The following is a 22,711-nucleotide window of genomic DNA, read 5'->3' as shown; positions in this document are numbered from 1 at the left end:
CCTGGAGAGTCCCAGGGGCGGGGGAGCCTGGTGGGCTGCTGTCTATGGGGTCGCACAGAGTCGGACACGACTGAAGCGACTCAGCAGCAGCAGCAGTAGTCCCAAGGTGTAGACCCTAGGCATTGTACCTTCTAACTTTGTTTCATTTCACAGGCATTTATTTGAACTGCCTTCTAAGTGTGAGGCACTGTAGAAACTAGAATATTGTCTCTGTCCCAAAGAGTTTATAATGTAGTGAATGAAACTTTCATTAAAGCAAAGCAGAATTTTTAAAAATACCAAAGGATATGTAGAAAAATAAAAAACTAAACAATGGGACTACAAAAGAATGAATAATTAATATTGCCTCAGGGAGTTAGGAAGGGCCTCGGGAATTAGTAAAATTTGAACTGGACTTGGAAAATTGAGTTGGAGTTTATAAGGGTCCATAATAAATAGCACCTCCCTTCCTCATCCAAGTTCTAAACACTTTGAGAAATAAAACAAGTAGTTGATGGAACACAGAATATCATTTTTAGTTGAGGGACAAGTTAGCAGATGTGACTTTTAGACTCTTGACCAAGTGGGTTTATTGACTCACCAGCATTATGCAGAATTCCACAGTAAGCCTTCATCCCCCGTCCCACTGCACACACCCTCAGGGGCACGACCGGGGGAGCTGGGAGATGTCAGGTTTCCTGCAGGCAGGAAGATGCCAAGAGAAAGAAGAGTGAGGCTGAGTGAGCAAATCCAATTATTCTTCTTCAGTTTACCAACTGAGTAAAAGAGCATAGGAAACTGAAGGATGAGTTTAGGAAAAGTTCCTCCTCATGAAATCTAGAGTAGGGAGAGATGATCCTCTCTGAAAATTAGGATAGCTAAAGAGAAATTTTAAAATAATCCTAGATGGAGAATAGAGAGATAGTCTGGATGAGACTAGAATCAGAGTGAACAGAAAGTTCTGGAGAGATGAGGCTGTGAATAAAGATTGGGTCCAGCATATAGGGAGCCTTGTCTGTCATGCAAAATGATTTGAACTGTCATCTGTAAGCATTGGGAACCCACTAAAGATTGCTACAGAGAAGACTACAGATGATAACCAGCAGTTATGTGATGTTTGTTGCAGAGGCAGAGAAATCAGAAAGCAATCTCAGTAGTCCACAGGAAAACTAACGAGCACAGACACTGTGCATTTGGCATAATTCCTGATTTCATGAGGGCTTCCCTCGTAGCTCAGTTGGTAAAGAATCCACCTGCAATGCAGGAGACCCCGGTTCAATTCCTGGGTTGGGAAGATCTGCTGTAGAAGGGATAGGCTACCCACTCCAGTATTCTTGGGCTTCCCTGGTGGCTCAGCTGGTAAAGAATCCGCCTGCAATGTGGGAGACCTGGGTTCAATTCCTGGGTTGGAAAGATCTCCTGGAGAAGGGAAAGTCTGCTCACTCTAGTATTCCAGCCTGGTGAATTCCGTGGACTGTGTAGTCCACGGGGTCACAAAGAGTCGGACATGACTGAGTGACTTTCACTTCACTTCACTTCCCAGTTTCATGAGAATTTAAATCAGATCTGAGTGCCTTGAAACTCAGATCGGTTGACTGAGGGAAACTTGTTTATATCATAAAAGATTTGAAAATTTCTATGGAAATAATTACATTGTTGTCTAATCTATGAGCAATCAGGATATAGTTGAGGAGATTCAATATCTTGCCTTCCTTCTGTACCCAAAATTTAATGAGCAACTACTGCATGTAGAACACTATATGATACACTGTGGATACAAAGATAAACCAACCTATAGAGAAAAGAGATACCCAAACTTGGAATTTAATGAGAGATATATAAGATACTATGAGAATTTTTTCTTTTATACCAAAATAGTTTGTTGAAAAATTTATAAAGAATATCCATTGGCATGGGCCTCTTTAAAAAGTAAATACTATAAGAACACACAATGAGAATAGTTAGTTCTGCCTGGTGGGGGGTGAAAGGGGGGCCTAAGGTAGACTTGTCTTTGAACCTGGGAACTGCAGGATGCATGTAAGTTCTCCAGAAAGAGTAAGTTAAAAAGAATATGCCTCAAAGAGAGAATAAAACTTTTCACATTTAGAGCAGGGAAAAATAATTTCAGTCTCCTTCAAATGATGCAGAGAGATTTTTAAAAATTATTTTGGAAGGGCAAATTAATATGCCATTTTGCCATTACCAGCCATATTTTCCTTTCTCTTAGCATTTCCCTCTCCTACCCAGGTATGCCCTGCACTGTGGGCTAGGTCTGTCCATGTTTTTTCAATTCCTAATTCCCCTGGCTGCTCTGCTGCTTACGAATTCTGCCAAGAAGCCAATGGAACTTGTACAAGCTGTGGACTTGGTTCCTGGCACATTTATAGGGGAGTGTGGGCAAAGAATTAAAAAGTAAAATGAGTTAGAACCACTTTGATTACCTTACATTTGAGAAGGCAAGGAATGCCTTTTGATGTGGCTTTTGAACGGAGCAGAAACTAAGAAGGCTATAGCTTTGTTTGAGAGAGTTTTCTTGTAGACTTAGATCAATTACATTAAAACATTCAGCCTGAAAACAATGGCCCCAAAGAAAATAATGCTGGCGCTCTCCTTTTATGAAAGTAATACTTGCCTTATAACCTTTGGGATTGGCTGTTCCCTTTCTTTTGAAATGATTCGCATGGGATGTTGTTTGGATGTCCTAGAAACATACAGACATTAATAGCAGAACATTTCAGTCAGAGCTATCTGGCCATGAGAGGATAACTGTTTTCCATTGACTAAGTCAAAAGCTAAGTTTGTTTATTAGCATTTAATATACTTGGAGTCAACTTATGGGTTCTGTTCCTTGGCATTTACATCTCTGTCCAACCCAGAGAGTTCAAAAGACTTAAGTTGATTGAAGCATTGAGGAGAAGCCCCTTGGTAGAAAGCATTTGGGAAGTGACATGAAAGATCACCTACACCAAAGTAGAGACTTCTGGTGTTTTGGATACAAGATAAAGGAATTGGGCTTCCTAAGCATATTATTGGTCTGGTCTGCATGAGAGAATATTCAGACTTCAGAAAAGTGTGTTTCAAATTATTTGTCTGAGCATTCTTTATGTTTAAATACATAATGTACATTCATCTTCATGAATCATTTATACATTTAAAGTAGAAACCTTTTATAAGCCTAATAAATATAAATAAGAATCTTTTTATTTATGTTTGTTTAACTACATAGTTCTCAGTAAGTGCCAGGCTCTGTTCTATGTGCTTTACAAATAACTCAATTTATTACTCTAAACAACCCTATGAGTTGTATGCCAACTCCGTGTGTTAGACATGTATAGAATTCTAAAATATATTTTTGGTTTATCAATTCATATCAAGAAGCATTTCTGCATAGTTCCAGCTACCATGTTAGCAGTTTTGTGTAAACATGTTGTCAAAGTTTATAGTAGTAAAGGGGTCCAATAGAAGAGAGTGACCCATGCTGAGCTGGAAAGTGGGGGTCAACAGGAGGCAGCAGATAAATGAAGGTAGAGGCAGTTGTGGAACCGAGAATCAGAGGTGGAGATCAGGACAGGACAGGCTCAGCCCAGTTCCAGACAGGCATCCTGTGATCTAAAGAAAAGTGTCATCTGAGAGAGTGAGACAGGGCCAGGCTTCTGGAGTGTAGGGCTAGGATGGTGGTGTTGTTGCATGACAAAGTGCTTCCAGAAAACTTCACTGAAATCAAGGCAAAATCCCAGTCTTGGGACCCACATCGCCAGGGAGGGAGCAAGCAATGCCCCAGCCTAGCTGGCGTGTAGAAGAGAATGTGCCTTTTCAGGAGTCAAGAGTATTCAGAGTGGTGTGATCACTGTCTCTGCCTTTGGACTTAGAACTCTTGGAAAGCCCTCTAAATCCCTTCTGCTGTTGGAGGGAAGTTCCTTGATAGACCTTGTGAGTGAGGGAAGCAGAGGAGTCAGCATGACTGGTGATCAGGTTTCCCACATGAGCATCAGTTATGCTCAAAATGAAGGCCCCCTGGCACCGTGTAGATGGTATGCTTACACCCAAGTTAGACCTGAACATTGCCTCTTAAAACCCTACCTCAAAAAAAACAAACAAACACCTCTTCCATCCCCAATTTTTCTTTTACAAAGGGCCCCCAACTACTGTCTCCTGCCAGGGTCCTCACACTGAGAAAAGAGCATCTGAGGACTTTCCGTATAGTTCAGGACAGGCGAAGGTGAAGACTAGATCAAATGTCTAAAAGTGAAGCATCTTGTTGCATGTGATTTTCTTCTGACTTCTTAATAGTTTGTGCAGTATTTTATATTTCCAAATACTTTTCTAAGCGTGCATTTAGGTGCATAATTATAGTGACAAAAGAGTGTAATAATAATGATACATGACATTGGTTTGAACTGGAATTGGCATTTACCAATTGAGTATATGGTCAGGATTTGTTAAAACAAATGGGTTTATTACCCATTTCCAAGTAAGATCAGGCACATTCCAGTTATAATTCTGTTCTCTTGGATAGATAATGTATTCTATCTCCAAAACATGAAGGCAGTATCTAAAACATCTGCTTCCTTTGAAGACTGAAGAGACATTCTAGTTAAAGTGAGGTGCATTTTTTATATCATCCCTAGATATTTTCTTGGGTTCATGCTGCTTCTTAGTAGCTCAAAGATTTCCAATCATGTTTATTTTGGAAAAAAAAAAAACATATTAAAATATTATTTTCTGTAGAGTAATATTCTACAGTTATACCTGAATAGTCATGTTCTGGTACACTTTCTAATTGTAAGAAGCACCTAAACTTAATAACCAAGAATAGTATCGAGTGTTGTCAAACATAGCTGATTACCAGTTTTATTTAATTTTCATAAATCCATCCCAGAATTTCCAGACTACAGAAGAGTTGCATTAAGGATAGCAAGAACCTAATTCTAAAACTATTCAATACTTGTAAAAAGCTGTAGTATTATGCAAACTTCAGTCACTATTTCTCAAGTAGGCAGTAAACTGGTGCCTATTAAAATCAGGTAGATACTAATAGCTTGACTGCTTCTTCTCCCATCACTACAGTAATTGTTGCCACCCACCCCACCCCCCGATCTGTATAAAGTTCTGTTTATAAACTACAAGACCTTAACGGCTTACTGAGTTTATCACCCCTTTATAGTCCAAATACAGGAGACAGTGACCAGTATATCTGTTGATTGAGTCAACCATCAAATCAAAGAGTAGACTATTTAAATGAGAAATGGGATAAAGAGGATGTGTTCAGTGCTTTTTAATAATGTACCAATTTTACTAACATAAATTTAAAATTGTGCAGCATAAACTATATTGACAAACTCTCACTATGTGCATACTTTCAAAGCACATGAATTCTCTTGACAAACTTCTGAATCATTAAGAATCTCATAATCCCAGACCTGGCAAGGCCAGTGAGTTAACTGTGTCCATGTTACTGCTAACCAGCTTTAGCTGGTAAACAGAAATGTCTCCCCATCACTGACTTGGTCTGAAAGTGACTAAGATCTTCAAGAAGTCATTTCTCATGTAAAGTTTCAAGCCTCTTTTCTAAAGGACCTATACTATAATGATCACATGATCTGTGGCTTTGGTCATTGACTTAAAATCAATCTTCTATGCTCCATCCTTATGTAAATAATAAACTGTTTTCCAACAAAAAAAAAATACAATATTCCTTGAGCCCATTAGCATTTTAGGTTGTATACAGTAAGGTTGACAATAAACCAAAGGATTAATATAGTTGGATCAAAATTCTAGTTGTCCAAGAATTTCACTACAGTACATCAAATATTTTTACATGTGGCTGAATTAATTATGGATTATAGTCTCGTGTCAATAGAAGAGGGGAAAAAACTTTTGGAATTTTAAGATGTTCTTCTATCCCTTCCACCTCCCTTCTTCACAGTACCCAACCTGGTCTTTGTTTAATGCCAATTTTGACAATATTTGAATTATTGGTAGCCCAGCCTGGGCTTCCCTTGTAGCTCATTCAGTAAAGAATCTGCCTGCAGTGCAGGAGACCTGGGTTTGATCCCTGGGTCGGGAAGATCACCTGGAGTAGGAAATGGCAACCCACTCCAGTACTCTTGCCTGGAGAATCCCATGGACAGAGGAGCCTGGAGGGCCATAGTCCATGGGGCCGCAGGAGCCAGACATGACTGAGTGACTAAACCACCACCACCAGGCTGAACTGCAGAGCAGGTGTAACAAAATGAGACAGAAGTCTAAAAGGTTATCTTCTGCAAAGAACCATTAATTGGGGCTCAGTTTATAATTTAAAAGCCCTAGATCAGCCTGGAATCCTCTAGATTGCTAAGTCCATTACTCAAGCTCACATTTTTTTTTAATAGGCTATAATGCTTCCAGTCCCAAAATTACAAAAACTATAAAGAGTGTGGCAAACATCTTGCCTCTTCCTAATTAAGCAACGTTGTGTTGCTCTAAAATTAAATTCTAATGGAAGTCTCTAAGAAGTTCTTGGTTCTGGTAGAAAATGAAAAATTATTATTATCAAGTAAGGAATTAACCTACTTTCCCCAAAATCAAAAGAGCAAGTATTGACCAAAAAAAAATCTCTCAGGGACCTAGATAAAATGAGAGCTTTTTGGTAATAATAAAGGTTGTATTTTTTAAAAACTATATATCTAAACTACTTTTTGTGAATGGTCAGTAGTTTCAGATGAGCAAGTACATTTGTGAGGCTCTTCAGAGTAATTTATATTATTTCCTATGTGAGCATAAATTGGTAGTGGTCCTTATGAATCCAGTTGGGTCTTCAGTGAATTCCCCACATGCTTTCTTTATTTCACTAATAAAAAATATACCATTCTTGATATTTTAAAAAGCTTTTTTCTTTACTAATGAAGTCATATGCTACAGATTTATAAAATTTATTTTCTCTAGAGACTTTTAAAATATCCCTTATCCAAAATACCATTTAGAAAAGAAAGTGTGAACAGAAGAAATAAAGAAAAACAAGGAAAAGGGAAAGGAATGAAGGATAGGAGGAGAAATAAACTATAGACAGTGGGAAGTTTGGTTAATCAGTATAACTGGGCAGTAAAAATGTGATATAGTTTCCCCAGAAATAGTGTTTTGTCTTAAAACTTCTAGAACCTGTCTCAGATGCCTCAGTGAGTTTCATTAGTTAAGTTCAGTTGCTCAGTTGTGTCTGACTCTGTGACCGCATGCACTGCAGCACACCAGGCTTCCCTGTCCATCACCAACTCCTGGAGCTTGCTGAAACACTTAGTCCATCGAGTCAATGATACCATCCAACCATCTCATCCTCTGTCATCCCCTTCTTCTCCTACTTTCAATCTTTCTCAGCATCAGGGTCTTTTCTAGTGAGTCAGTTCTTCACATCAGGTGGCCAAAGTATTGGAACTTCAGCTTTAGCATCAGTCTTCCAATTATTATTCAGGACTAATTTCCTTTAGGATGGACTGGTTTGATCTCCATGCCATCCAAGGAACTCTCAAGAGTCTCCTCCAACACCACAGTTTGAAAGCATCAATTCTTTGGTGTTCCGCTTTCTTTATAGTCCAACTCTCACATCTATACATGACTACTGGAAAAACCATAGCTTTGACTAGACAGACCTTTGTCAGAAAAGTAATGTCTCTGCTTTTCAATATGCTCTCTAGGTTGGTCATAGCTTTTCTTCCAAGGAGCAAACATCTTTTAATTTCATGGCTGCAATCACCATCTGCAGTGATTTTTGGAGTCCAAGAAAATAAAGTCTGCCCTGTTTCCATTGTTTCCCCATCTATTTGCCATGAAGTGATGGGACTGAATTCCCCTAGTGGCTCAGATGGTAAAGAATCTGCCTATATTGCAGGTGACCCAGGTTCAATGCCTGGGTTGGGAAGATTCCCTGGAGAAGGGAATGGCAACCCATTCCAGTATTCTTGCCTGGAGAATTCCATGGACAGAGGAGCCTAGCGGTCCATGGGGGCACAAAGAGTTGGACACGACTGAGTGACTAGCACTTTGACTTTCAGTGAGCTTCACAAAAGAACACAAACTGATGCTCTTTGCATATATAGTGGTCCTTCGGTATCCTGGGGAGATTGGTTCCGGTCTCACCCCCCAGATACCAAAATTGCAGATGCTCAAGTCCTTTATATAACATGGTGCAGTACTTGCAGGCAGCCTATGCACATCCTGCAGTACGCTTTAAATCATCTCTAAATTACTTATACTTAATACAAATAAATGCTATGAAATTAATTGCCAATACCCAGCAAATTCAAGTTTTGCTTTGTGGATCTTGCTGGAATTTTTTTTTTTTTTTTTTTGCAGTTGGTTGAATTCATGGATGTGAAACTCACAGATACAGATGATCAACTGTGTGTCAATGTTCTTAATTTAGGGTGGGGCTTTGTGAGGGTCCATTAGCAAGGTTTTTATGAATAGACTTCAGGAATCCATGAACTTTTGAAATTGCATAGAAGCATTTTTGTGACTGTCCATATGTGCCTTTGTTTTTCTTGGAAAAAGATGATTATCTTTCATTGGATTCACAAAAATATTAAAAGATTCTTGTCTCAAAAAAAAAAATAGGCTAAGGACCATTACTTTGGATCATTTCTAGTTATTTAATATCATTTCTTTTCTCAGAAAAAGGCAAATACTTGAGAGTGGTGTGTGTGTGTGTATTGACAAAAAGTTTTAATGTTACCATATGTTGGCACATTTAATTTACACATTTAACTTTTAGGCATGGCCTGATTCTCTACCACCTGTAACTAAGAAAATAAAAAATGCTTTTATTTTAGGCTTTAAGGGTTTTTATAGTCTGTGGAACAAATTTTTTTTTCACATCTATTGTGTACTTTGGACTTCCCTGGTGGCTCAGAGGTTAAAGCGTCTGCTTCCAATGCAGGAGACCAAGGTTCGATCCCTGGGTTGGGAAGACCCCCCTGGAGAAGGAAATGGTAACCCACTCCAGTATTCTTGCCTGAAGAATCCCATGGACAGAGGAGCCTGGTAGGCTACAGTCCACGGAGTCGCAAAGAGTCAGACACGACTGAGCGACTTCACTCACTCACTCATTGTGTACTTTATTTCTATTACTACATAATCTCCAAATCGTCAGGCGTTACATCCCGGAGGCTTGGACGCCTGCCTTAGAGCCTCCTCTTGCTCAATCTCCACTCCAGTTCCATGAGGCGGTCACATTTATTCCTCCATCATCCAGACGAAGAAATCAGAGTTTAGGAAGATAAAGTCACTTCCTCCAACCCATCTAGCAGTAGGCCATGGAGTTGAGATTTAAATTCAGGTCACCCCGCCAGTTTCAATCACTGTGCCCCTTGGCCTAGCCTTCCAGTGTCACCACACTGAGGGCAGGGTTGAGGGGGCTTGCCTGGGACCTGGCTCCCTGACACAAATTTTTATCTAAAGAAAATGGGAGAGAATTTGGAGTCATTAGATATATTGGATATATTCAATTTATGAAAAAATAGATAATGTTTTGATATTTTGCTCCATCTAATTTTTAGCCCTGAAATAAATAAATAAATATGTATATATATACATACATATATATATATGTATATGTAGATATATATATATATCTGAATTAATGTAGTTGTTTTCTTCATTTCAGTTGCTTACAGCTTCATTTCAAATACAGGATATCTGACCATCTAAATGCTTCTATATTTCTAGGGTATAACAATTTTATTTATTGATAGATACAACTGATATCATGCTCACAAATCTGTGCATGAAAATTGATCCTTTGCACCTATGTGTGAGTGTGTGCTTAGTCGCTTCTCTTGTGTTGACTCTTTGTGACCTCATGGACTGTAGCCCACCAGGCTCCTCTGTCCATGGGATTCTCCAGGCAAGAGTACTGGAATGGGTTTCCATGTGCTTCTCCAGGATATCTTCCTGACCCAGGGATTGAACCCAGCTCTCCTGCATTGCAGGTGGATCCTTTACTTTCTAAATCACCAGGAAAGCCCCCTTTGCACCTGTGTTTCCTCTCAAAGAGATGAGAACTTTCCAGACATCTTGCCTATTGTCTGGTAGACTCTAGTTCAGGAACATTCTAGAAGGTCCATTTTATGACTTCTTCCTCCATGAATGGATCATAGTTGGTCTGTGAGGAGCAGTAATGATCCACTGATAGAATCAGTGCTCAAGAATTTAGCCAATTTAGGCTAAACAGAATTTAGCCTCTCTTAGAAGATCCTAGAAGTAGTGTAAATGTTATCATTTGGTATAAAACATCAGGTATGGTGTATTGTCCCTTGACATAAAACAATATGGGAGTATGTGCTGAAGAAAAGCAAAGGAGAAAACTAAATGGCATGGTACTTTGGAAATAGCTTATAAAATATCTTTAAATATATAAGTTTATGTTTAAACATAAAATGCTTTATAAAATAACTCTTAATGTACCTTGGAAAAGAGTTTCTTTTCCAAGGCACTTTAGAATATAAATCTGTATAGGAGTGGGTATTTTTTATGTCAAAAAATTCTCCTCAAAAAGAAGTATGTTGCATTAACATTTCAAGCTAGCCCTTAATCTTCAACATGCCTTTCAATAAGAACTTAATCATAATCAACAGCAGTGGGGAAAGTGTCTCCTTCACAGACACCAAAACAGAGCTTTAAAATGCCCTTTTGTCTGAGTCCTTAGGGCTCTGGGTCAAAGGAGAACAGCATGACCTTTTACTTTCCTCTTCTTGGATTTGAAAGTGTAATTCTCAAAAACTTCCCATCCACAGAAAACTCTGATGAGACTATGAGTCATCTCTCTCTCCCAATTCCTTCTGGGGAACAAAAAGAAATCTTGGCTTCTTGCCTTAATCAACAATTGTCATTTTCTTACATTTTTTAAACGTAAATTTAAAATAGCATTTTTCTTTGTGTAACCAGCATTTCGGACCATTCTTTGCAGATGAAAATCAAACCATGAAAAACACTGACTTAGAGGAGGTAAGGCCCTAGGAGACTGATGTACTTATACTTTAGAAATAAAACTGGTCACACAAGTCTAATAGAATCTTTTATTAATGGAGCAAGAAATCAAACATCAAACTCATTTCTCATAGGGAAGCAGTTTCTTGATAAAAGATAAAATACCATAGCAGAAGGGGGAGGAGAAAGAACTGAGGTGACTAAGGGGTTTTTTCAGTTCATATTTACAGAAATGGTACAAAAGCTTGGTTCTTTCCTTTTTTAAGGTAACTACTTTATATACCTTACAAAACTATCTCGTTTCTATGTAACTGCCCATTTTCCTAACTATACTGAGAAGATAGAGTGAAAAAATACAATGTGACACCAAATTGAGCAAAAGAAGTTATTCACTCACCAATGATGATAACTTGAGGTGTCACTTGAAAACTAATTTGTTTCTCATGGACTTCCCTGATGGCTCAGATGGTAAAGAATCTGCCTGCAATGAGGGGGACCTAGGTTTGATCCCTGGGTCAGGAAGATCTCCTTGAGAAGGGAATGGCTACCCACTCCAGTCCTCTTGCCTGGAGAATTCCATGGACAGAGAGAGAAGCCTGGCAGGCTACAGTCCATGGGGTTGCAGAGTAGGACATCAGTGAGAGACTAACACTTTCACTTTTATTTCACTTTCTTTTCTCATCATGTCTCTCATGGACATTTGTTTTCAGGACTTCTTTTTATTATGTTAGATTGAACATACTTAAGTTCTGATTTAGGGTAATTTTTTACTTGAAAACAGCAGTGTCTATTGACTCGGTACAAATAGCTGAAATTCCTTAATTCAGCTGAATTCAACCAATGTTTGCCCATCATGTGCCTGGCAACTCACTCTATAGTGAAGGACACAATAATGGCAGATGGCAGATGTCATATCTCCTGGGTAATTTATTATGACCGTTATATGTTAAAAATCCATAATCAAGCTGATCACCTGTGGTCAGAAATAGACCCCTAATTTAGCTAGCAGTTGATTTAATAAGTTAAAATATACCCCCAGCTGATTTTGGTAGCCTTTAATATAAAAACCATTTAGGCATTTTCTTAGCACTGTGATAACTTCAGGGAGGTAGCTTTTTTTTTTTTTTTAAACTTTCCATGTTTCATATAGGAAACTGGCCATTGGATCCACATGAGACTTGCTTAAGATCACATTTAGCTTCTAATCTTTTGGCTACTGGCTTCCTCTACTAACCAACTTTCCCACCTTCTCACTCTACGCCTCCCCTGTGAGGTATGGTCATCAACACTTTAACTGACCCCAGCACCCTGGGAGTTACAGGGGGAGGGCAAAGTCTAATGGACTCTCTGGTAGGAAAATTCTACTAGAGGGTTTTCTGTAAATTTTCGCTCCGTATGTTATCCCTTCATATGTTGTTTCCTCCCCCATGCTCAGTAATTTTAGTTTGTGCTTTTTGTTTCTCTTTTTGTTTCTTTGGTTTGCTGGCTTTGTGTTCTTTTCTCTTTTTTTCCCTTTTCTTTTCCTTTTTTAATGCAGGAATCGGTCAAGGCGTTCCAGTGGTGGCGCTAATTGTGGAAGGAGGACCCAATGTGATCTCAATTGTCTTGGAATACCTTCGAGACACCCCTCCTGTGCCCGTTGTTGTCTGTGATGGGAGTGGACGGGCATCCGACATCCTGGCATTTGGGCATAAATATTCAGAAGAAGGCGGGTAGGTAATTTGCCAGGCCCTGGATTTAAACTATGAGTGCTAAGCTTGTATTCCAAGCTTGGAAGAGAGTGTGTAAGTTGATTGATGGTTTGGCATGGGAAGGAGGCTGGAAAGAGCAGGAGAACATATTCTAAGTGTCCTATGAAGTGGGAAATACCACGAAAGCTACACTAGTCAACACCGATGATAAAGAGAACTAGGGGAATGGAGGGGCCACAGGACATGAGCGCCTTCTTCTTCATTTCCTTTTCTCTTTTCCTCCTTCCACTAAGGAATTGGGTTTTTTCCCCAATGACTTTTACTGGAATATAGTTGACTTATAATATGTTAGTTTAGGTGTACATCCCTTATATATATATATATATATATATATATATATATATATATATATATATATATATATATGGGATATATCCCTTATTATATATATATATATATGTATGTATTCTTTTTCAGAGTCTCTTCATATGTAGAATATTATTACAGAATATTGAGTAGAGCTCCTTGTGCTATACAGTAGGTCAGCAATTGTCATCTATTCTATATATAGTTAGCATATATGTGTTAATCCCAATCTCCCAATTTATCACTCCCTCCTCCATGTTTTCCCTTTGGTAATCATAAGTTTGATTTCAAGATTTGTGTTTTCCCTTTGGTGATCATACATTTGATTTTGAGATTTGTGAGTTGGTTTCTGTTTTGTAAATAGGTTCATTTGTATCATTTTTATTAGATTCCACATATAAGTGATGTCATGATTTCCTCTATCTGACTTACTTTACTTAGTATGATACTCTCTGGGTCCATTCATGTTGCTGCATGTGGCATTATTTCATTCTTTTTAATGACTGCATAATATTCCATTATATATGTATACCATATCTTCTTTATCCATTCCTCTGTCAATTGACACTTAGGTTGCTTCCATCTCTCAGCTGTTGGAGATAGTACTGCAATGAACATTAGAATGTGTGTGTCCTTTTTGAATTATGGTTCTTTCCAGATATATGCCCAGGACTGGGATTGCTAGATCATATGGTAGCTCTATTTTTAGTTTTTTAAGGAAGCTCCATACTTTCTCCATAGTAGCTGCACCAGTTTACATTACCGTCAACAGTGTAGGAGGGTTCCCTTTTCTCCACACCCTCTCCAGCATTTATTGTTTGTAAATGATGGGCATTCTGACAGGTGTGAGGTGATACCTTATTGCAGTTTCAAAGCTATATTACAAAGTTATAGTTATTAAAACAGTATGTTACTAGCACAAAAAAAGAAATATAGCTCAGTGGAATAAGATGGAAAGTCCAGAGATAAACCCATGCACCTATGGTCTAATCTGTGGAAAAGGAAGCAAGAAGATGCAATGCAGAAAAGACAATTTTTCAATAAGTGGTGCTGGGAAAACTGGGAAGCCACTTGAAAAAGAATGAAATTAAAACACTCTCTAACACCATACACAAAAATAAACTCAGAGTGGATTAAAGACCTAAATGTAAGGATGGATACTATAATACTCTTAAAGGAAAACATAGGCAGAACACTCTCTGACTTAAATTGCAATGATATCTTTTTTGATTCACCTCCTAGAGTAATTAAAATAAAAATAAACAAATGAGACCTAATTAAACTTGAAAACTTTTGCACAGCAAAGGAAACCATAAACAACATGAAAACATAACCTACAGAATGGGAGAAAATATTTGCAAACTATGCAACTGACAAGGGATTAATCTCTAAAATATACAAACAGCTTGTGCAGCTCAATGTCAAAAAATTAAAAAATGGTCAAAAGATCTAAATTGACATTTCTCCAAAGAAGACACACAAATGGCCAAAAAGCACAGGAACCTGGTTTTTACACATGAAGCACAACTAACCTGGACCATATAATGCAGGAGAAGGAAATGGCAACCCACTCCAGTGTTCTTGCCTGGAGAATCCCAGGGACGGGGGAGCCTGGTGGGCTGCCGTCTATGGGGTCACACAGAGTTGGACACGACTGTAGTGACTTAGCAGCAGCAGCAACTTGAGAGAAGCTGGGATGTGCAACTTCCAGGCTTGACCTCCAAACACCAGCTTCCCCAAGCTGCTATGTGTGTACAAATACTAAATGTTTACAAAAGTGTTTGGTGCCCTCTCCCTTCGTATCCCTCTAGACTGGCCTGAAAAGTGGACTGTCTGTAATGGTAACCATTCTGGTCCTGTGTAAACTGATCTTGAATCCTTCACACACTTTCCTTGATCTAGCAGCTCCCTTCCACATGCTGCTTTCAACAATCCAAAGCACCAACCCCTGGGAGGACTTCCTTGCATAGACATCCCCTGCATCTGAGATCCCCTCCTGCAGATGATTAGAAGTAATTCATCTGAAGGTGTGGATGACTTTAAGAAGGAGAACTCAAGGGAGTTACTGAAGCTTTAAATAAGGAATTTCCTAACCTAATCAGTTCTCCTAACACATGAAAGTAGTGGAAGAAAGAAACTCCAAAGGAATTGGGAATCTTCTATTCATCCCTTCTGTAAATATACAGTAAGTATCTACTGGGTGCCATGCACTAAGATATGGAAAAAAAAAAATAACAAGCTATTTCTACTCTCAAAGAGTTCATAGCAAGTCTTATAAATTGACAAGTGTATCATTATAATAATAGTACTGACAGGTGAGTTTGTCTACTCAGGCCACTCCCTCTGGCACCTCTCCCTCACCCAGCCTGACTTAAAATAGACTCAGCATGGCAGCTCAATGCCAATTCTCCTCTCCCCATTCCTCCTCTTGTCTTTGCCACCATCCGAGCACGCCAGGTGAGGCATCAAGCAGCACACTTCCCTTAGTTAGTACATGTACTAACCCTTAGTATGTGTACCGAGGCATGTGGAAGGAAGAAAATCAGAGGCGCAGAGCTCTCAGCTTAACATTGTGAACACTGACAGTGACTTTAGGCCCTGTTAAAGGTTTTGATATTAAGAGAAAAAAGCACCAAGTTAGAGTTTGCTTTCTGGCAAATTAGATGAAGTTATCATTATCTTCTTTAATAGTAAGTATCAGTCCATTTTATAGTTAACAAACTAAACAGAGAATATTTGCCTACATGGTCCTGTGTCTGTTACCAATAAAAGTTGAAGATCCTCAGCTATGCTTTGCTGTTCAGTCGCTCCGTCGTGCCCAGCTCTTTGTGACTCCTTGGATGGCAGCACGCCAGATTTCCCTATCCTTCACCATCTCCCATCCCAGAGCTTGCTCAAACTCATGTCCAGCGATGCCTTGCTTTTATTAAAAACTTAGCCATAGTACTCATTAATTTAAATATAACAATTGGCTATTAAAGAATATATACAGCCTTTAGCTTTGGCACTGTTTTTTTTTTTTTGTTTGTTTGTTTTGTTTTTTGTCTTAGTATTGGCATTATTTTGTTGTATCCCTACAAAGTAGATACAAGTATGCACTCAGAATGCATGTTTCCTTTTGGGGAAACCTCAGCACCTCAGATTTCCAGGTTTATATACAATGAAAATATGGACCTTGTGCTTGTTCTTTTTGTCGTTGTCTTGGGTTGGGTACCTTGAAAAAATGTTGGAATCTCTGATAAGCTGCTTTTCCTGATTATGTTTTAATATAAGAGAAATATTACACATTTTGGAGCTGGGCATGGCTCTATATATTATTTCACCTAGGGGACAGATCCACAGGGAAATGAAGTGCTTTCTCAAGGCCATACAGCCCATGATCCCAGGCCAGTTCAGTATATTATAAAAATTCACTGAAATGTGTTTTGTGGTATGTGCTCTACTGTTTCCTCATATAGTACTTCAGTGATACTATCTTTTAAATATATAAGTGTACTTAAGCTGCCTTCAGCTTTCTCTTTTTGTTATAATTTATTTTTTTATTTTTCTGTGTATTCAAAAAAGATAAAATCAATGCATTTCTGGTTACAAACTGAAATCCAAGCAGATCAGCTCTACATCATGTGGATTCTTTTCCTTCCCCCACCCAGATCATCATACCCCAACTCTAAAATTAAAAGTCAGAAATACCATATACTCAATATAATGAGCGTAACTAGTGTGAAGATAAAGAGTTAAGATATTTTTATATCTTTAGAATTATTAAAATTAAAACTTTAATAATTTTCAGAAACATTTTAAAATGACTATTAAGAACATAGAAGATTAAAAGGGAGCATTATATTTGCTAATCTAAATATGAGTGAGTGAAAGTCGCTCAGTCATGTCTGACTCTTTGCGACCCCATGAACTATACAGTCCATGAAATTCTCCAGGCCAGAACACTGGAGTGGGTATCCTTTCCCTTCTACAGGGGATCTTCCCAACTCAGGGATCAAACTCAGGTCTCCTACATTGTGGGTGGATTCTTTACCAGCTGAGCCACAAGGAAAGCCCTAAATCTAAATATATATATATATAAATGTTATGATAAAATATGCTCTGCTTCAGGAAAGCAGTTATAAATTTAACATGATAAAATGCATTCAGAATGTTTCTGTGTGCTCTCTGAATAGCTGCCAGAATTAATCATGTTTATTTAACTTGATAAGAAATTGTCCAACCACACATGTGCAGCCAATTTTAAAAATCATTAGTGTGCCTATTATATGCTAAAAAAAAAAAAAAAAATGGCCCAGCTGGACTTTATTCATCAAGAAGCATTTCTTCTTTGATTTCCAACAAAGTCCAACAGAGTTGAGACATATTTCACTACAGGTAAATATAAATGCATAGCTATGTTCATATAAATAGACCTATGCAAATAAAAGTGTGCAATTGTACATATAATATTGAATATAGGGAACATATATACTTGGTTTATGAAACCTGAATTGGGGTTTGAAATAATTTATTTTTATTTTTCAGTTACTTTAGAAATATAAATATGATTTTTAAAATTTTAACTTCATTTACAAGTTGTTAAATAATACAGGCCCAAGGACTATAAATTTTTATATTCAGCTCTAAAGCTTTTCAATTTCATAATCCTAAAGATGTGAAAAAAAATTTACACACTTTGTATCTTAACTTTTGTGAACTTGATATTTTGACTTTAAATTCTCTGCTAATAACGACCTTTCAAGAACATGAATTTGAAAGAGAATGACTCTGGAAGCAAATTATGATTGGAAAAACTGATTAACTTTTGTAGATGAGATTATGTGAGGTAGAAAAAAGCAGACTATCTCTCCCAGTGCTGTGGGTTTGGATAAACTAGGAGACAATTACAAGTAAACTCTTATTTTTATCTTTTCTCCTCATCTCTGCTCCAAGGTATATACTACCAGAAAAAAAATGGTCAGACTTTGTTTTTTTCCTTATTGATGTACTGGATTTTCTATTTCTCATCTGTCTTAGTTTAGAATGTGTCACAAGTCACTTTCCCTGACTAATTTCAATGCTTTAGAAATATTATCAAATTTTATTTCTACATCATGAATGACTCAGCACTGCAGACATAAATAGATGAATGCTATCCAAGTAGCATTAGATTCAGTTACCTCAGTTTTTAAATACTAGGATTCCCCTTTTTGCTGTGTTGACTGAGATGACCAGCTTTACTCATAGTCAGGAATATGTTTCCAATTGTAGGTGCCTAAAGTGCAAGTCAGAGATGACTTTGCTTGATAATTATCAACTCAAGTCTCAGATTTCAGAGAAATATGATCTAGCCCCTCATTTATCAGTTAGTGAGCCTAACTGATGAAAAATGTCAGCCTGAAAAAGACATCTGAATGAATGTGTGTCCTGAGATGATGCCCCTTATTCATCCAAATTGTATTATTGATGTTTGTGTTTGTTTTGTCAAGCTTATGCCCAAAATTATCACCTGGATTTACCATTTTTCGATACCCGAGGCAAGAAGCAGAACTCAAAGAAGCAGAAAACGTTAAAGTTTTAAGTAGTCAACTTTTGGAAGGTTATCAATGGGGCAAACACAAATAGACTTCACATCCTTATGTGCCAGTGGAATTTGCATCAGGTATTGTGAGGAATAAATGAGCAATGGCTTGCTTTCAAATAAGGAGGTAAATAATGTATTCAAGATAAAAGTCGGATTTATCTATTTAAAGGGAAGCTTCCTTAGTGGCTCAGCAGTAAAGAATCTACCTGCCAAAACAGGAATAATGAATTTGATCCCTGGGTCAGGAAGATCCCCTGGAGAAGGAAATGGCCACCCACTCCAGTATTTTTGCCTGGGAAAAATACAGGAATATTTTTCAGAGCATGTACAGAGGATCCTGGCGGGCTATAATCCGTGGGGTCACAAAGAGTCAGACCTGACTCAGTGACTAAACAACCACAACACAACAGTGGGGTCCCTACATTTTTGGATTAGAAGATATAAAGGGGTAAATGAAACACAAAGTAGAAATGAAGGAAAATTTTGTTGCATGGCTTCAAATTATATAACTGTATCCTAATAGAGATGTGACAAGGTTGCTTCTCTCCAAAGAATATCAAAATGACCAAAGACAGGAGAAAGTCCATCAGGAAAGTATCATTTTAGAACCCCAGGTGTAGACTGTATTCCCTAAAGCATATCTTTCTGGGTGGTGGCCACTGGTTCCTTCTGCTGCTCAAGAGATTTCTAGCTAAAGCTGAAGGATGCCACAGGCCTATCATTTGTCCCTGTAAGATCTGTCCAAAGAAAGTAATTGATCTTGATGGATTGTACTCCAGCATGATTTAGACATAATTGGAATGTCAAGTGAGAAAGAAGGAAACAAATAGCAAGCATGCCAACTTCGTGTCCATTTTATTTGTTGTTAATTTCATCTTGCTTTGTCTCTTTTCTATAATTTTCTATAAAAAGCATGTCAAAACTGGATTCTGTCTTGTGACCTCAGAAGGGAAGTAAGAAAAGTTGGAAACATCTTGGACAGACACAGAATACTGGTGACTTTATTTATTTAAAAAAAAGAAAAAAAGTGCTGCCTTTGTAAACTGCTTTCCAAGTCAACATTTCACTGCAAAAGGATAGGCAGGATGTGGCACATTGGAGATTAATTGGAAATCGAGTACCAATAACTAGTATACATGTATACATAGTATACATGATAAATGCATAAAGTGTTACCAGAGCACACAGCTCTTGAGTGTGGCAATGCTCTTGAGAATCTATTCAGTGGAAACATTTATGTTAATTATCCACAAAATGGCAATATAATAACTCTATTGCTTCTTTTCCCCTTTCCCATCAAATACTATATCTAAACTGAGAGTCAGTACTAATGATCAAGGAAAAGCTAACATATGACCCTCTTTTATGCAGCTCAACACAGAAAAAAGAACCAGTCTGAACAGGTTGAAGGAAAGCTGGTAAAGGGGACAAATTATATGAGATAGTATAGTGTTTGGTGTGTGTGTGTGTGTATATATATATATATATATATTATTAAACTGAATTTATACATACTCAAATTCAATGTAATGGAATTGATATGTTAATTTAATACTATAAAATTGATTAAATATAATTAAGTATATATATTAACATATAAATAATATATATGTGTGTATGTGTGTTTAAATTTTAAGTGAAAACCTAAAAGTAGGACTGATAACATCACTTTTCAAATCAATCAATCACCAGGTATTTTTCGAATGCTTGTTTTAGGCCTTTCCTTGAGATGTACAACTGAGCTAGTACAATAAAAAATAATTTTCAATTAGATGCTACTGAGTTCCAAAAAGCAGAAAGAGGCATAGGTTGGAGTAAATGGAGAGTTTTATAAAGAGAGTATTACTTCAGTTTTTCCATTTGTGGAATATATAAAGATATAGTTATATGGATATTTATGTCATTGTATCCAAGTTCCACAAGGCTAAAACAGCTTTGTTTGTTTAGGCAAGTGCAAAATAAGATAAATGTCTTTTTTCTTAGAGTTTGCTCTTTGATCCCTCCATGTGTGTCTACATGGGGATAATGAAGCATTAACTTAAAAAAAAAAATCTAGACAATTTATTGAGGAAAGTGCCAGTGAAAAGTTTTATTGATCTAAATTGACCAGTACATTCTCTATACTGATTAAGTTTACTTTAGAATTGCTCAACTCCAAGTTGGGAAAATGTGCCTTGAAATAAAGAGCAAACATGAGAAAAACACAGAGCTGGGTAGTCCATCACCATAAAGAAATCTTTTTCAGGGAACCACTGCCCACAACTTTCAGATAGCGCATCAAGGCAACTGAAGACTTCAGAGGTATCAGTTGTGTTCCTCTGAGATTTGCTTAGCTGACTCGCAGCCATTTGTTACATAGAAAACATTCCCAATAAGCATGTGCTCATCACATTGAGGCATGGCTGAGAATCACTTCGAAAGCAATAAAAGACTGAGTCCCCTAAGTATTCTGATTCAGTGTAGCTGGGCTGGAATGCAGAAAACTGTATTTGAAACCAAAACCCCAGGTGATTCCAATGAGAGGTCCATGGACAACACTTTCAGAAACTTTTTAAAAAACTTATTTTATTGAAGTACAGTTGATTTACAATTTTGTGTTAATTTCTGCTGTACACCAAAGTGATTCAGCTATACATGGGATTGACATGACATTTCTTTACCCACTTAATTTCTAAGAAATTTTTCTTTCTGAAGTTCAATGCATAGTTTCTGTCTCATGAGAGCTTTAAAACCAACAAATACATTTAAAAATTATCTGAGTGAGGTATAGATAATAAACTGTCCTGGTATTTAATCCTTCTGCCTTAGAGGAAATGAATTCTGAATCAATCTGGCTGACATTAGAACCTGCAGCTGCTAAAAATACAGTGTATTAACATCTCACCCAGTAGTGTCATTAATAATAGATAATGTTTGGGATGTTCTTAATGGATTTTCCTCAGATTCCCTGTGTAATTCTTAGATGTTGATTGTGAACCACGGGATTTATGGAAACTATTTTCAGCAGTAACTACCTTCTTATAAAAGCTGCTTCATCCAGAGAAACACTAAAGATGCATTGAAGTAGGACTGCAAGGTTAACACAAGTTTATACTTCTGTTGTCTAGAGAAGTCTCCATTCAGCTTCAACAAAGCCTTTCCTTTACTGTCCTGATTGTTGGACAGCCATCCTTGAGTTGATATACATGTTCATTGTGTCTTTGGATTTATTCGATGTAAATAAAGTGTCCATCCATGAGCAGTGACCACTAAAGGTCTTAAGTAAAAAATTAAAAATCAGCTTCTCTAAAACCATGGAAACCATTGTTCAGTGTCTTGGAGACCAGCTAATGTTTGGAGCTCTTTGACCCTATGATCTTCTTAGTTTTCCTCCTTTGATAGTATATTTGAGATTTTCTATCCTCTGGTGGAGGAATGATAAGTTTTTGTTTTGAATGTCAACAATAATCAACTGATAGAGACGTCATAGAATGATATGTTGAGAATGATTCTGAAACCACATCTGGACTCAGAAGAAAGATTACTGTGATAGATTAGCAATGATGCAAAGAAGGAAAACTATAGTCAAAATATCACAGATGTCTACTCTTATTCTAGAATAAAAACAAAATCTTGTAAGTAGCCTGCATATATTACTACCAGGCAGTCATCAAGCAGCACACTGAATTATGAAACCAAGGGAAAAATAAGAAACTTATCTGTCTAAAAGATGCTTAGTAAATAAGTCAATTTTTTATCAAAATTGTGACACATCAGTGTTTAAATTACCTAATGATATGAGCCTTTTCACACAAGCATAATAGATAGGATATGAACGACAGGAAGCTCTTTATTGTAGGGCAACATTTGGAGCTGAACTGAGGGACAAAGTGCAATTGCCAATGGGTAATTTGCTAGAAAAAAGAATAACTTTTTTTAAAAGCTAGGAACTAATTCATCACAGAATACATACAAAAACAGATAAAATTGCATTTGTCCCAACATCTCATAGCATAGGATGTGGGGTTAGAAGGAATATTTTGACAAATTACTTTAGAAGAGAATTGGTGTTTCCGGTTCCTTTTTCTCCAGGCTTCCCTGGAGGCTCAGATGGTAAAGAATCTGCCTGCAATGTGGGAGACCCGGGTTTGATCCCTGGATTGGGGAGATCCCC

General features: G+C 37.5%; 1 protein-coding gene and 1 non-coding gene across 14 annotated transcripts in view; both read left to right on the top strand.

Moving 5' to 3' along the window:
* TRPM3 (transient receptor potential cation channel subfamily M member 3) overlaps window positions 1-22,711 on the top strand; it is an 896,309-nt gene that overhangs the window by 675,603 nt on the left and 197,995 nt on the right. For all 13 annotated transcript variants that reach the window (XM_061132826.1, XM_061132822.1, XM_061132817.1 and 10 more), the window contains one exon: window positions 12,473-12,647. In XM_061132826.1, the coding sequence (XP_060988809.1) occupies window positions 12,473-12,647 (175 nt within the window). The remainder of the gene's footprint in view (window positions 1-12,472; window positions 12,648-22,711) is intronic.
* TRNAW-CCA (transfer RNA tryptophan (anticodon CCA)) lies at window positions 8,846-8,917 on the top strand. The gene has a single exon. It is a non-coding gene; the product is annotated as a tRNA-Trp (tRNA).

The sequence above is a fragment of the Dama dama genome, chromosome 29, assembly GCF_033118175.1.
Source record: "Dama dama isolate Ldn47 chromosome 29, ASM3311817v1, whole genome shotgun sequence".
NCBI classification, from domain to species: Eukaryota; Metazoa; Chordata; class Mammalia; order Artiodactyla; family Cervidae; genus Dama; species Dama dama.
This window is presented reverse-complemented; position numbering and strand designations above follow the sequence as displayed.